At 39.8% G+C, this 15,485-nt stretch overlaps 1 protein-coding gene across 6 annotated transcripts in view; it reads left to right on the forward strand.

Moving 5' to 3' along the window:
- Positions 1-4,536: 4,536 nt before the first annotated feature.
- LOC119731248 (rap guanine nucleotide exchange factor 2-like) overlaps positions 4,537-15,485 on the forward strand; it is an 81,199-nt gene continuing 70,250 nt past the window's right edge. For 3 of the 6 annotated variants that reach the window (XM_038204335.1, XM_038204334.1, XM_038204338.1), the window contains exons 1-3: positions 4,539-4,935; positions 9,662-10,251; positions 14,402-14,529. In XM_038204335.1, the coding sequence (XP_038060263.1) occupies positions 10,093-10,251; positions 14,402-14,529 (287 nt within the window). In that variant the 5' untranslated portion in view covers positions 4,539-4,935; positions 9,662-10,092. Of the gene's footprint in view, positions 4,936-9,661; positions 10,252-14,401; positions 14,530-15,485 lie in introns of all 6 variants that reach the window. The other 3 variants (XM_038204339.1, XM_038204337.1, XM_038204336.1) reach the window with 2 other exon arrangements.

The following is a 15,485-nucleotide window of genomic DNA, read 5'->3' on the forward strand; positions in this document are numbered from 1 at the left end:
TTTTCTTTCTTTCTTGTACTGTTCATGTTCTAGAAAGGGACTGGAGTAACTACCGACATCCACAATATAATAATACAGCAAGGTTTTGCTTGGTATAAAGTTCAAGTTAACAAATCTATGGGTTTTTTTTTGGGGGGGGGGGATTTTGGATCGAATGTGTAGTTTTGCGCCAAATTTGATAAAAATCATTTAAAAAGATAATTAAATATTTGGAGGTTGACAATATGGCCGACTAGGATTTTCAGTCTCCGTTTTTATATACGACGGTCCGCGCTGTACATGTATGGCCGACCGGTGATGAGCATGCATGTTGCTGAAAGGGAAGCGAAAGGCAAAATTGGGGACTGGCCTGGGGTGTTGTGGCAACAAGTTTACTTACACTCATTCAACTAGGCCTACCAATGTGTGTGTATTGGTGCAAACGTTAAGATAATGCTCCTAAAAAAAGTGAACCTGTTTTTTTTTTTTAATATCACTATGGGCCTATAGCTTTAAAATATTTGAACAAAAATACACACTCTCCTTGGTCGAAAAAAAGAGACTTTTTTGAAATTTGTATAGAGCGATACAGGCTTCGTTCTGTTTGTTTTTCTTCACTTTTTAATGAGATATCCCCCCAAAAAATACCGACATGTAACGTTACTTTTGCGGCCCGACAATTAAGTTCTCGCGCACATATTAGCAGCGGCGTAGCCAGGGTTCTTATCCTAGGGGGGCTTGTGTGTGTGTGTGGGGGGGGGGGGGGGGGGGGCTTGAGGTTACATGGAGGGGTGCCTAAAAATTTCATCCGTGCTGAAAGCTACACAGGGTTTTTTCACCGGACACCTGCCCTCCGTAAAATCAAAGGGGGGGGGGGGGGCACCATCTTTCAATGGGGGCGCTGTTTACACAATGTATATGATTAGACAATAACCGCTACCGCTATTCGCAAACGGAAACGCAACTCATCATCTTTTCGGACATTAGCATGGGAATTCAACTCATCATTTCATGACAACTTGAGGTCTCTCCTGAAGACGGTCAGAGCATACTGACCGGAACGTCGAGTTTATACCTCTGGTTCTTTTCAGAACCATTCTCTTAGTTGAGAAATTATTCGCACATGGTGTTTCCGCAAACCTTTTATTATTTAGTATCTCCACCATGCAAAGCCTCAAATCTTACTCATGACAACTTGGTCGATGTCGCAGTGCTTGATTTTACTAATAGACTAAGAGCTGGATCGTGTTTAATCAAATTTCGGGAACAAATCCCCTGATTGTCTTATTGTCGCTAGATCAGACTAAGGCCAGTGGCGCCATGCCAAATTAGGCCAATTTTACATTTAATCAACATTTGCAACAAGAACGAAACCAGTATCACGTGATAGCTTGGAACTTGTAGATTTTCGAAATATAATTTTAAAAGTGATTTTGGATCAGACTTATTAACTTAAGAACGGCCCGAAAAGCGCGGGTTGGGCGTGGCCAACACCCCCTCCTTTTCCTTTTCGCTGATACCGTTGCAACGCAACGGTAGAGGAGAAAATGAGGAGAAAACCAGTTTGTATTGATGCCTTAACACTCATGGAATATAACAATTTAACTTAAGAGCGGTTTTGGTTTAGACTAACTTTGCCTTAAGAGCGTCAGGAAAAGCGCGGAGGGGGCGGGGCCTCAACCCTCACCGTGTACATTTTGGCTACTATAGTCGCAATTGGGTGGCACGCTTGCAATAACATTTTGGGCACGCTTGCCCTCCAAAACTTGGCACGCTTGCCACCCACGTTCGGGCACATTCGCCCTTAAACCAATTGGTAGAATGAGTGAAAATGTATTAAGTATTTATAGTTCCAATTTGAATATAACCTTAATCTATATTTCCACCGTTTGTACGAACGGTTGGAGTAATGCAGAAGTAACCCCCCTTCATTAATTTTGCATAGGAATGATTAGTCTCAAAGTATTTAATTTGAATATACCTTAACAAGCAATGTTCCCACCGTTAGGACGTACAGTTGGAGACAGTGGCGTAGCCAGGAATTTTTCAGGGGGGGGGGGGGGGGGGGCGCTGGGGGGGGGGGGGCTGGAACATTTCATGGGGGGCGTCATGTAGATCAATGATAATTTTTTTAGGAACTCAGTGGGGGGGGGGGGGGCGACTGGGGGCGACAAGGTTTCATGCGGGGGGGGGGCTCGCCCCCCCCCCCCCCCCCCCCCCACACACACACACACCCCGTGGCTACGCCACTGGTTGGAGAGCATAAATGCAACTACTAAACATCAACTAAACCGACAGCAACATTAAAGAGTAGAACTAGCGATAGCAAAACACATTACTTCCATGTACATTTCATTCCATGGAGCATTAATTAGCCCTCAATGCATGCCCTAAGATTGTGACGGAATTCGCTGCCTGAAACAAAATTCGTCACACCGAATTAGGTCATTTAATTGTCCCAACATGTACAATAAGCAATTCAGGGGGTGGCCACATAGCCGCCATCTCATCCAATAATTTGGGAACATCGCCTTACCCGGCACCCCCAATCCCGTTCCAGCGGAATGGCCTGCAACCCAAGCGGCAAGCTGCCTGGCGCACAATCGAATCACCAATGATCCAGACATCACCTGTGAACACATCATGTTTTGTTTCAGGTTGGATCCAAACCATATATATTTAAGCAAAGAGATAACCAAGACACATTTATCTACTTACCGAACGGCAGGCAGCCATGTCGCTCGTCAACGCCCCCTGCGGTAAAAAAGAAAAGAAAAAAAGAAACGCAACATTTGTAAGTGTGCATGGGTACATTATGCACTAGCCTGAATTGTAGTGCAACATTTAAGCCCAGAGTTGATTGGAAATCATCTTTTGTTTCAGGTTGGATCCAAACCATATATATTTAAGCATGGAGATACCCAAGACAAATGTATCAACTTACCGAACGGCAGGCAGCCATGTCGCTCGTCAACGCCCCCTGCGGTAAAAAAAAAAAAGAAACGAAACATTTGTAAGTGTGCATGAGTACATTATGCACTAGCCTGAATTGTAGGGCAACATTTAAGCCCAGAGTTGATTGGAAATCATCTTTTGTCTTGGGTATCTCCTTACTTGATAAAGTCTAAAGAGTTGTTGTTACCAGGCCGAGTCCTGAAGGGCCTAGAGGGCCAAGAGTAAATGTGCAGAGCCCTGGTGGGCTGTGAGAGCTTTTGCTGATATACAGGACGAGTCAAAAAAAGAAACCCAAACGTCGGGACTATTATTTTTATGAAGTTTTGGAGGTAGCACCTTCAAAATCTAGGATATGAAAGCCAAATTCATAAGCTTTCTTTAAGTGCAAGAATCATTCAAATCACTCCTGCACTTTTAAGTTACGGAATTTTAAACACAACCACCGTTTTAAAGTTCTGTCCGCGGATCACAAAAAAGGTGTGCGTTCAGCAAAACGAAAACAATTCACACACATCCCTTTACTTTTGAATATACTACTACAAGACCTGTACCCAGGCTGTATAACCTAATTAACCTTATCTTTGAATCAAGTTGTGTAAACTCGGTGTTCGTGTCCCACCATTATCCCATGCTGCATAATAAATACATTAGAAACAAACAACTTGTTTCCCTTTGTTTCATTATGGCGGTCCAACCACACTTAACCTCTTTTTCATGCAACTATGAGCGAAGCGAGATAGCATGAAATGACACCATCCCGTAGGCATTAGGCGCAAGCTCTCAGGTGACACACTACCGAACTGCATCAGTACAGTGTGTGGAATATAAGCAGAAGTCAACATTTAAGTGTGATGTAAACCTGCAGATATGTTTTAAGAATATAGCAATTAAATATTCACATAAATTCAAACGACTGGGTTTATTTTGAGGATGAGGGGAAACATTTCATCTTAAAAAGGAAGAAGTAACCCCTAGCAAAAAGTTAAAAGTAGAAGAAGTAGAAAAAAGTCTTGAGGATATTTTGAAAGCGGAGGGAAGGGTATAACCTACATCAAAATATTTCTAATTTCATTATAAGATATTAAGGAACAAAAATCGAATTATTTTATAACGATTATGTTTTGCTAATAAGATTTTTTAAAAGCCTTTTCATTCGATAACCATGCGACTTTTTAAAAGAGCATTGCCTTCATGGAATAATTACAGCTATCAGCAAAGATCCATCAAGTTCAGCCCGATTCTCCATCAAAACAGGATTGTCCTTTTTTTATTTTCATCGCCGCATCAATATCCCGTACAAACTCTGACACAGCATAAATACACAATCTCTGCACACATTTCTCACCGGGGGTCTTTATTTAGTAAAACATAGAGATGTTATAGCAATGTAGGCCTCAAAATACGTTTGAGATGAATTCAATGTCTGTGTATTATTTCTATAGTAAAATTTTAATAGTATTATTTCTCTTTTATTTCATTCAATATCGGAATGCATTCGTTTCGGCTCCTTCAAAAAAAAAATGAGGGCGCTGTTTCATGAATCCTGATCAGTGATGGTCATCAAAGGCAGACTTGAACCTGACATTATCAACACTTGTGGATTGCATGCCTGCACCCGCGCCCGAAACCACGCCCTCAATCTGGCCGCATACGGGAGTTTTCCTTCACAATTATTTCTCCTAAAAACATAATAATTAATGACTTTTTTTGTCATTTCGCTGGTAGTCGTCAAAAACGTATAAAATTGTCATTGCTTGTGACGTATCCTCGCTGGTTCCCACAGTACTGAATTATTGTACGAATCTCCATATATACACATGTACGTGTGTGTGGTTGGTTGATGACCGAATGCCATCGATACTTTGATTATTTCCGGCCAAGTGACAGTATTTATCACGGGGTGAATCATATGATTGACATTTTATGAAATGCAACAAGATGGCGTTCCCCGGCAAGGGAGAACACTTTTCCTGACAATGGTTCGGATGTGACTTCGAAAACGTGAGTATCATTCAGTTTTTATTGGGGGGTTTTGTGCTTGGCTCGATTCCTCCTACCTCCATAGACCATGGAGGAAGCCTTCCTCCATGGCAGCATAGACAAACATGATTGATAGACCATGCTACGGTAGTCCGAGTAAACTTGGACCAAACTAATCGCCTTTTTAACATTCGGACATGGTCTGGCGATAGTAGAACCAAGGGTCCAAGCTAATCCTTATATGCCGAGCAACACAATTCTGTCATTGACCCAAAAATCCAACATTACCCAACAAAAACATTAGATTTCACCCTCAAAACGGCCTCCAAACAACAAGCGCTCCAAACATGCCAAATTACTAGATATGCCACCTGACAATGCCTGTACAAGTAGTACAGTAGACATCGATAATTAAGATGGTTGTAGGCCTACTGAAGTTTTGGTATTCCTTAGCTTGAGTAACTCCAGCTGACATGCTCCATATTCATTCACATGTATCGCCAGACCATGTCCAAATGTTAAAAAAGGCGATAAGTTGGGTCCAAGTTACTCGGACTAGTTTTAGACCCCTCTATTTTTTACGAGTTCTGTGCAAAACTGTCTTTTGCAGATGACTGTCCAGTACCAAAATGACTTTTTTTTTAGGCTAATGCAGTCTTTTCTCTTCATATAAATTCATGTTGTTACTGTTAGTTGTAATTTTGAAAGCACTTTCAAAGAAAATGTGACTTTCCTACTTTTTTTGCGGTAATCCTTACTTGTAGGACACCTCTATTTTTTACAAGTTCTGTTCAAAACTGACTGTTGCAGATGTCTGTCCAGTACCAAAGTGACTTTTGCAGGCTAAAGCAGTCTTTTTTCTTCATATAAACTCATGTTAGTTGTAATTTGGAAAGCACTTTCAAAGAAAATGTAACTTTCCTACCTTTTTTCGCAGTCAGACGTGCATGTTGTAGTTCTCACAACACAGTGAAAGCCCTACATGATGAAAGCCCGATGCTGATTGACTGCTAGATGTTTAATAAGATGTTTTTTTTTTATCAGCCAATCAGCATCGAGCTTTCATCGCATCGAGCTTTCACGTTTGCCATCTTGGTTTTTGAGTCTGTGTTCTGGTTGTCATCGTCGTCTTTTACCCCTGAATTTCCCTCATAAATCAGAGCCCTGCCCTCTTTCCACAAAATTAAACCTGCTGATATTCAAGAAGGTGTCACTGCCCATTGTTCAGATGTGCCAAGAAGCACAATGTAGTCAACTGTTTTGGTGAGTCTTTCCCTTCCTATAGGAACGGGGTCCTAAAAGTAAGGATTCCTTTTTTTGCAGTCGGACGTGCATGTTGTAGTTCTCACAACACGAGCAAAAGCACTACATAATGAAAGCCCGATGCTGATTGGCTGCTGAAAAAAAAAATGAGATGTTTATTTTTTTTATCAGTCAATCAGCATCGAACTTTCATTGCATCGAGCTCTTTCTTGTATTTCGCTTTAATAAGACACATAGAACATGTTTAACACGAATATTTTGATTTCCGCATCTTTTTTTTTTTTCTCAACTCCAAAAGCTAACTCTTTCTTGTGTTTCGCTTTAATAAAATACATAGAACATGTTAAAACATGAATATTTGTACTTACTATTAGGATAACTAATTAAAAGCTGGCGGTCACTTTGAACCGAATTTGGCGGTCATTTTGAATTTAAATACTTGGCAGCCATCTTGGGAAAAAAGGTCCTCATCCTCCTCTTTTGAAAAAAACCTGGACGATCAACTGTTTTTTTTTTTACTTGGCCTTATATTTGTTCTAAACAAATCATTTTTTTGGGCCAGTTTGTAGCCCAATTTTGCATGTTAAATACAATCGTTGGCAAAGCATTATCACAACCTGAAGATAGTACATATGCATACCATTTGTATACTGTACATGTACATGTACATGTAAGTAGTAACTGATTTAGAAAGTACGGTGAAAATTGCCAGTACAAAAATAGTTACTACCGGTAGTTACATGTACATGTACATACATGTAGTACACACAACATGTAATTTGAAATTAATATGATACAGCTAAAAAATGTACCATACTTAAAAATAAACTTATTCCTAAAATGTAGCATGTTTTCACAACCAGGAAGACACCCCTTAAAAATCACACTGACCTTGCTGTGTGGGTGGAGAGTATTATTTGTCTGTGAAACGGGATGCTGCAAAAGAAAAGTGAAATCTGTGTGCTGAGTGCATGTATACATTGTATTGAAAATGTGTATGAAATAAGCATTTGACTGAAACAGAAAGAATCTCACCTTTCACTTTCTCTTTTGTCTCAAAATAACATAGGAATCATGCATAACAATAGTAACATGTACATGAAGAATGTTCTTCTGTTTAGTACTTTCCTCAATAGAGTGTGCAAATCTCACCCCACATTCACTGTTTATGTGAACGTCTTCTACATGTAGTCACAGACTCCTGTTTTTGAATTTCCCCAATTGTAATATCTGTGTGATTGATTGAAAGGAAGTTGAGGTCAATAGTTTATGTTTTGATAGTAATCAATGTATCACAATATGTTGTAAATTGTAATGTTTGCTTTTCTCTTCCAGTCAGGACACAAAATAAATGAACAAAATAGGATGTTACACATGTTGTAGATCCTATACATCTATTACATGGTGCCTGGACGTGGTGTATTCTCATAAAATCTGGCAGGTTTTTGACATCAACTTTATACACGCTCTATTACTTGGTACATGGTACCTATATATTTTTGTATGTGTACATTCAGTAGGCAAACTTAGCAATTAGGTCTACCGGTACATTTCTGTTGCTATTAGTTTCACACAACTGTGCATGTACATGTGTGTTCATGTACACATGTGCTGGTAGTCAGTGTTAACGGAAGAACCATGTTATGGTGCTTGATTTCCACAGGTTTTTGGTGTAAACAAGTTACTGTATGTGCATGTTATTCCAGAACTGTACAATTTTTCTTCTTGCGATAATAAAATGTAGTTCATAATTTCAGAATGGAAAAAAACAATATTGTACTATTATTCATGTACCGTTGTGCACAAATGTGGGTTGGTCTATAGTTGGTGTCTGGCCTGCATTTGCACGGACATGTATGTATGTAGCATATACATGTAGTGACCATTTACCGTCAGTGACCATTTCTTAAGAAAGGTATTAATGTAGGGCCCCCCATTTTTGTTTTTAAAGTAATTCAGACATTCATGACTCATTTAAACCTATTGGTTTGTGTACATTTATCACAGGACATTTGAAAAGCTAATGGCCGTCCATGCCATAGCAATTGTTCTTAAGTCACCTGACCAAAGAGTCAATATTTAATTGGTCAATGCACACTGTTTAATTGACAGGCTGGAAGGGTATCAGAACAGTGCAGTAGAGCATTTATTCTCTGCAGGTGGGTGTAACTCAGACAAGTTGGGCAGGTCAGGCACTGGCATTTCTGTACTGTATTCACATCAGCCGTGTGGAAGTGAAGCCAGTTCTTGTCTATATTATGTTGATATTTGACACAAAACTGTTTGATTTATTGTCAGAGTATACAGAGATTTGCTTCTTGATTGCGAGTTGCCCTTCAGCTTAGAACATCACACATTTAGAGTACAACAGTACATACATGTACATGTACAGTACATTTGGATCAGGTCAGGAATGGCCATCTAATCACGGATCCTACCCGTGATTGTATAGATATCAGGAAGTAATTGGTCTAAATGCTTCCTCTTCCTTGTAGATGACTAGTTGTACATGTACACTTGCTCAAAACAAGTTTATTCTATAACTGTTTACATATTGTAAAAGAATGACTTCCATACATAAATCCATTCATAGATCGTGAGAAAATTGTGTAAATTCTACATAACACTTGGGGGTACCTGCATGTACGTATCTGCTTAGTGCACATATGCATGGAGGTGGTTTCCTACCTCCATGATATTTTGTATACATGCTTGTGTGCTGAGGCTGCTTTATATTTGAAAGGATGTATACATATGTACATGGACATTGTAATTGGCAGAATATAGAATTGTGCAGTGAGTTATCCTCTATGACCTACATGTACATGTATCCATGAGAGCCAGTGAACGACATATCGTGTGTGCATGTAAGCGGTGTTAAGTTTGTAACACTAATCTCCACAAACCCAGGGCATCTTCACATGAGTGGCATACAGTGATACACCTGAACATGATTGCCCTGGGACAGAAAAGGCGTGAAAGTCTGTCAATAACAGTGTTTGCATACTACTGCAGAGGGCATAGTTATGCATGTAGGAACAAAATTGAGTCTCAAGATCCTCTTGGTCTGTTGCCAGATACACTTTGTAAAACATCATCTTCCTTATTCTGTCCGGCACAGGATACCGTAGCATTTTGTACAGAATGCCAATATTGTGGGGCAAGCATCATATACACAGTTTGCAGTGTAGGGTTTCAGCCCAGACGTAATTAGTAGTGTCATCCATTGCAAGCATACTCATTAGGAATATGAATACCTCCAAGATAGAATATTGGTAATACAAGTTGTACATTGTACATAAGACAGAATGCATAGCAGCAATGATGCATAGCCTGATGCTATGCTTGCATGCTCTGTAGCAGCCATGTCTACTCACTCATGACATTGAATGTGACACGCCTGGAATTAACTTGCCCATATATTTGCACATGTATGTATCATTTACATGTGCCTTATGTCCATTTTTGTTCTGTTGCACTGCAGATGAACTGGAACTTGTGATCAACAGAACCGAGGAGGAAACTGTCAAGTACAACTTCATTTGTAAGCAAAAGCACCGTGCCCTTTTTTCTGGAAAATTCATGTACGCATTGACACTGTGGTAACAGTGTTCAACTCAGAAATACACAAAGTGTTCTTGAATTGCAAAAAGGAGAACAAGCAAGAGAAGAGTGTGATGTTCAACAGACGGCTGGGCTGGTAATTTGCTGACATTGATCGCTTGTTAACCCATCAATGCCGGAACAATTAAAAGACTCCTTCCCGTGGAATAAGAACACCTGTAAATGAGCCTGGAAACTACGCACATGTATGCAGCACAATGTAAACGGACAGACATTTCAATTAGAAGCTTGTTAAGACTTGTTAACTGAGTCGGGCAGCTATGTGCTTGATCCACACAAGGGAATTCATGTATGCGTACATCCTGTAGTTTGTACAGCAATTACCGTGAACGGCCTGTCTGTGAGTTGTCGTCAGTTTTTGCAGGGGCTGATGCCAACATAATGTCTGCCTACGTGGATCAGCATTACATTAAATGCCTGCAGAGGACACGTGAGGAAAGAAGTCAACAGGTAAGAAGGATGGGATATGAATGGGAGGGGCTTGCAAAGATTTAGGAGGGGGGAAAGATACATGTACATGTAGATACCAGGGTTATTCAACCAATATTTAGAAACTGAAGCTTCTGAACCCTAACCCCCTTGCAAGAAACTCAAATGAATCTTGCTGCATGGAAACCAATTGCATATTCTTTGGATGTGCAGTGTTCTCCAACTTTGAAAATTAAAGGTTGGTGCTGGGGTGCGGGGACTCCTGCGAGCGCGGAGCGCGAATCCCTTACGGCGTGGGATCCGGGATCCGGGGATTTTAAGGAGAATTCCATTTCATTGGTTTACTATTGCTTTTATAAAGTTTATTATTTTCTCAAAGTTAACAACCGCGGTATGGGGGTGCTATTTATTACAGGACATAATAGTTTTAGCCTGAACTATTTCCATTGCACTACGAAAGCTATACACAAAATGGCCACAAAAAGTGAATAAAACCTACCTTAATTATTGTCAATATATTTACGTTCGATAATTCTTAAAAATATAATGGAAAATTCAGGTCGTTCGTATCATATGCACAACGCTAGTCAAGACGGGAGGCTGGCCAAAACTCCGAAGTGTGTGATGCACTGTGCATGTGTGGCCCGCGGCCAACAGACCCCGTTTAACGGTTGAAAATTTCGGGAAACACGCTGCATTGTTTCACTCCAATTACGAGTAGTGCGATCTCAAAATGAACTTTTGAACACGGAAAATACATACACAGACAACCTAGATCAATTCTGTGAATTAACTTGCAAAAATGTTCTTTCTCCATCGGTGTTTTCTTGGCATTTTTACGATGTCGGATCCGACCAGTTGACAGTGCACATACTTGCAATGCAGAGCCATGCTAGCGCTATCGATCGCGTAGCCGTGCACAGACTAGTTACCGCATTTTCATCATGTCTTCTAAATTGGCGTGGCGGGAACCAGTCATCGCCGCATTGGGCTGGGTTTACGCACATGATTATAGTCACCGTGACATCGAATTGCGAAGTAGTTATATCACGAAGCGAATTTGTAAAAATAACGGAGGTTTCTTTTGAAAAAATAGGCCTCATAATCTACAACTGAAGTTCATGGAATACAACATGCAATAAAAGTTAGCCTTGGCCTCGAAGTCTATGTTTAAAACTATTAAAGATGATGCACGCCAATGCCTGCTGCAAATTCCGCAAACGTATACGCACGTCACATGCTCAGGCTAGGCCTGCAGTCCAGCAGTCCAGCAGCAGTACACGTGTTTACGTATACGTACAGTACGTAGGTCGTGTAGAATTATGTGCATGGAAAAATGGTGCATCTGGTTACCAGACGATCCCCCGAATAATATGATGATAGAAGAGAACGGAATAGTCAGAACCAGACTTAACTGCATCGATCATAGAAATAAAGTGAGTTATGATCCGCGCGCATCGCAAACTTGGCCGAGACTAGGGTTCAGCGGGAAGTCATTCAATTTTATTCGAAAAAGAAGTGGTCATTCTTGTTTCTAAATTCTTTTAGTTGTAAATGAACACTGTAGAGTCAAAAAAATTAAACCTGGCGGCTGGATTTTAAAGCTTGGCGGTGACTTCTAAAACATGGCGGGCGCCGCAGAAAACATGGCGGGGCGCCAGGTTTGTTTTACATGTTGGAGAACACTGGATGTGCCTCAAGTCTGTGTTAAGTTATAAAAAGACTCTGTGCACAAATAGTAGATTGTGCTTTGTCACCACTTTTGCAAGCTTAATTGGCCTGGAAACACAGCGTGGTTTGTGCTTATGACGTGAAGTACGCTCAACTTATTTGATTCTGAATATGCACAACCTATTGCGTGTTCTCATGAGCATCTGCAGCGCCATGGACTACATTTGAATGTCCCTCCCAGTGGTTTCCCCAACTTTCCTTTTGTAACCATGGAAGGATACTTGTGCACAGAATCCATTGGGCTGTTCCTTTCTCAGTCCTGTAAAGTCCCCAAATACGATGGATTTGAAGGATTTGGGACATTGAGATTGGGCTAGCACTGTTCGGTATCAGTATCATAAATCTGATAAAAATGTTGAGTTTATTCCATCATCACTATCAGGCTGCAATTTGTCTCCTTTTCCTTTTTACCACATTGACCTTGTCAGTTAAGATGACAAAATTACCCTTCCAACCTTCCAAAATGAGAAGCAGCTGACCGTTTATTTAGGGCAGCCTTTTGTTGAAGTTGAGAACCTTGTAAAAGGAAAGTAAAAATTGTGAGGATAATTGTTCCTTGAACATGCTGTCAGTTGGTTTGCTGGTGTGTTTGCGTGTGTGCAATGCATGAACACCTTGAGGCATTTAATAACAAGCAGCCTGACCTGATATGACCTGAACAGTTTTTGTCCTTTTCACTGGTACATGTAAACACATTTGTATTGTGGGCCTTTTAAAAGAAATATGGTAATTGACACTATCATGGACGACTAAATATTGGTCATGTACATGTAAATACATGTAAATGTGTGCAACCACATGTACTGGTTGGCCTGCCTACATGTAACTATAACATACACGAACATACATACACATGCTGTAGAAAATATCCATTATTAGAATAATGTATGTGTATGACTAAGAGCCCAGTCACCTTCTGTGTACATCAGTGTTTTACATAGTGAGATGTACAAAATGTACAGTACATGTACATACATGCACATGTCTTTGGGTTACCCTGCAATTATATATTATGTACATGTACATTGAATGTAGAAGCCTACATATATGTAGGGGTGTGCATTTACAGGTAGGACAGGAATCAAGTACCCAATTGGAAAAAAACCCAGGTACCCAGATACCCGTTAAAGCAACCCAACCCCAAAATGGAAGTTGCTGTTCAGATTAATTGTAAAGGTTCGCACGTAAATACTATCACATCGGTGCGTCAATGCAGCCAGATACAAGTGGGTACAGTGAGTTGTATAGCTTTACGGTGTTAATTGCATTTTCGCAAACGTCATAAATGTAAATTATCTGTTTTATTTTTACATGTATGTATGTAGCTTGGTTTTCATTTTGAAAATTCCACACAAATGACGTTCAACACTTTCTTTTTCATTGTCTGAGAAGTTACTAAGTAATTTGTAAAGTTGGTTACAGGTTCTCGATTCCATAATCTAGAACCGGTTCCTAACATCAACGGTCGGGCACTCCAGTACCAAGATCGATGCACGGCCATAAGCCTTCATGAGTTTTTTCATAACAGTCTATTGCCCTATAGTTTATGTACGTCCCAGGTACATGTACATGTACATTTGTATGTTCATGTATGCACATGTGTACACATCACCATTCATGCACAGAGCAGCCTTGGCATTGTTGAATGCATACTGTGTGTACATGTGTATTTTCATGCTTGTATATTGGTTTTTCCAAATGATTTCAGCACTAAGCCTATACATTGTAATTCAAGCCCCTGAACCTATTTCATGCCCCTGAACCTAATTCATGTATAAAGCACACCAGTGTAGAGTTGCTGCATATCCACATTATGTGTATACACCATTGACAATGTAAGCACTGTGCTTGGAAACCTGATGTAAGTTCAGAGAAATACATGTACATGTACAACTTGAGATTTGCCGTGGAGAGATCAGAACAATTAGCCTTGAGGTGCATTGTGTAGAATAAAGGCCTCTTTTCTTGCATGTTACATTTTAACACAGATGTACCCAAGCTGCATTCATCAATGTGTATGGTTTTATGGTTTATGGTTTATTTAAAAACATGACATACCGTACATGTATAGCAGTTAGAAACTGAATTGCATGACATTTACAACATTAAAAAAAAAAAATTATAAAGCACATATAGATATTAAAAGTACATGTACATGTACATGTATTTAGACTTTGAACTTTAAAAAAGCCTCGTCTGCATTCTGTACGAGGAAAGAGTCTCGGCCTTACTTGAAATACATTTCTATAGAGAAAAAAAATGAAATGGACTTAAATTGTACATTATTATTTAAATAAAAAGTATAAAATCACTGGGCAAGAAATGGTATTACATGAATTATACATTGGTGTTTATTCATTTCATATGTGGTAGAGAACAGTGTGAATTGCCTTCCTCTGTGAGTGATATCAATATGTTTCTTTGTTTTGTTTGTTTTTAGAACCTTGATTATATTATATCATTTCTGCACACCTTGGAAGCCTTGCGGTCCCTTCGTGAACCTGCCCTACGAGAGATTGCTAAGAATGTCCGTTACATCAAGAAAGAAGCCAATGACATCTTGTACTGGTTGGTATTTTTTTAAAAATCTGGAACCATGGAGATTTCACATCGAGATATCTCTTTTGATTTCATTTTTATAAGTATTTTTGAACAAAGAAAGCTCTTTGTTGTGCTTTCTGCTTAATTCTGGAAATTTCTGAAGGCCAGTTATGGCTGTACCAAATATACCGAATATTTGAATATTCAGTCATCCACCAAATATCCAAAGAGCTTTTTCTTTCAACGAATGAAAATATTCTCACCATTGCACGAATGCAAAACATTCATTGTTTGTTTTATATAACATCCAAATAGATCTTTGTCATTCGATTGGAGGATAAAACTTTTAAGAACAAACAAAACTGGGCTTGTTCTAGGCTAACAAGGCTTTAAAAGTCAAATCATTGACAATAATGAAAAGGAACATTGTAATTTCTTAAAACAATGCAAAAATATCAAGGCAACTGCATCAACTTCGAAGGCAACTTTTGTACTGCTGTAATGCATGATATGGGCTGAATAGCACAAAGATCATATACATGTAGCGCCGGGTTGCTGCGCGTCGTAGCGTGCGCGCGGCGTGCAATAGTTTAAAAGGGATGGGAAGACAATGCACGGTGAATGGAACCAAATGCACGGTTATGACGAGGCCGTGCATTGGTTCGATTAATGAATGCCGCATGACCTACAATCCTCCAATCAAATGACAAGGATTTACCGGTACTTGGGTGTTATAAAATACCTATTATACAACACCTGAATAAATCCCCGTTATCTGATTGGTGGATCGTTGATCACATGTCATTGAATTATTCGTCCAAACGCATGGCTCGCACGTGGCACGCAGCGCACAGTGCTATGGAAGTTCCATTGCACGCTGAATAGAACTTCCATTGCGTGGTGTCATTGCTGCTGGTGGTGGCGCTGTTTTCAATCGAGGTAAATTGAATACGATTGTTCTCAACCTGTTGAACAGTTTGCAT

The sequence above is a fragment of the Patiria miniata genome, unplaced genomic scaffold (genome assembly GCF_015706575.1).
Source record: "Patiria miniata isolate m_02_andy unplaced genomic scaffold, ASM1570657v1 HiC_scaffold_23, whole genome shotgun sequence".
NCBI lineage: Eukaryota > Metazoa > Echinodermata > Asteroidea > Valvatida > Asterinidae > Patiria > Patiria miniata.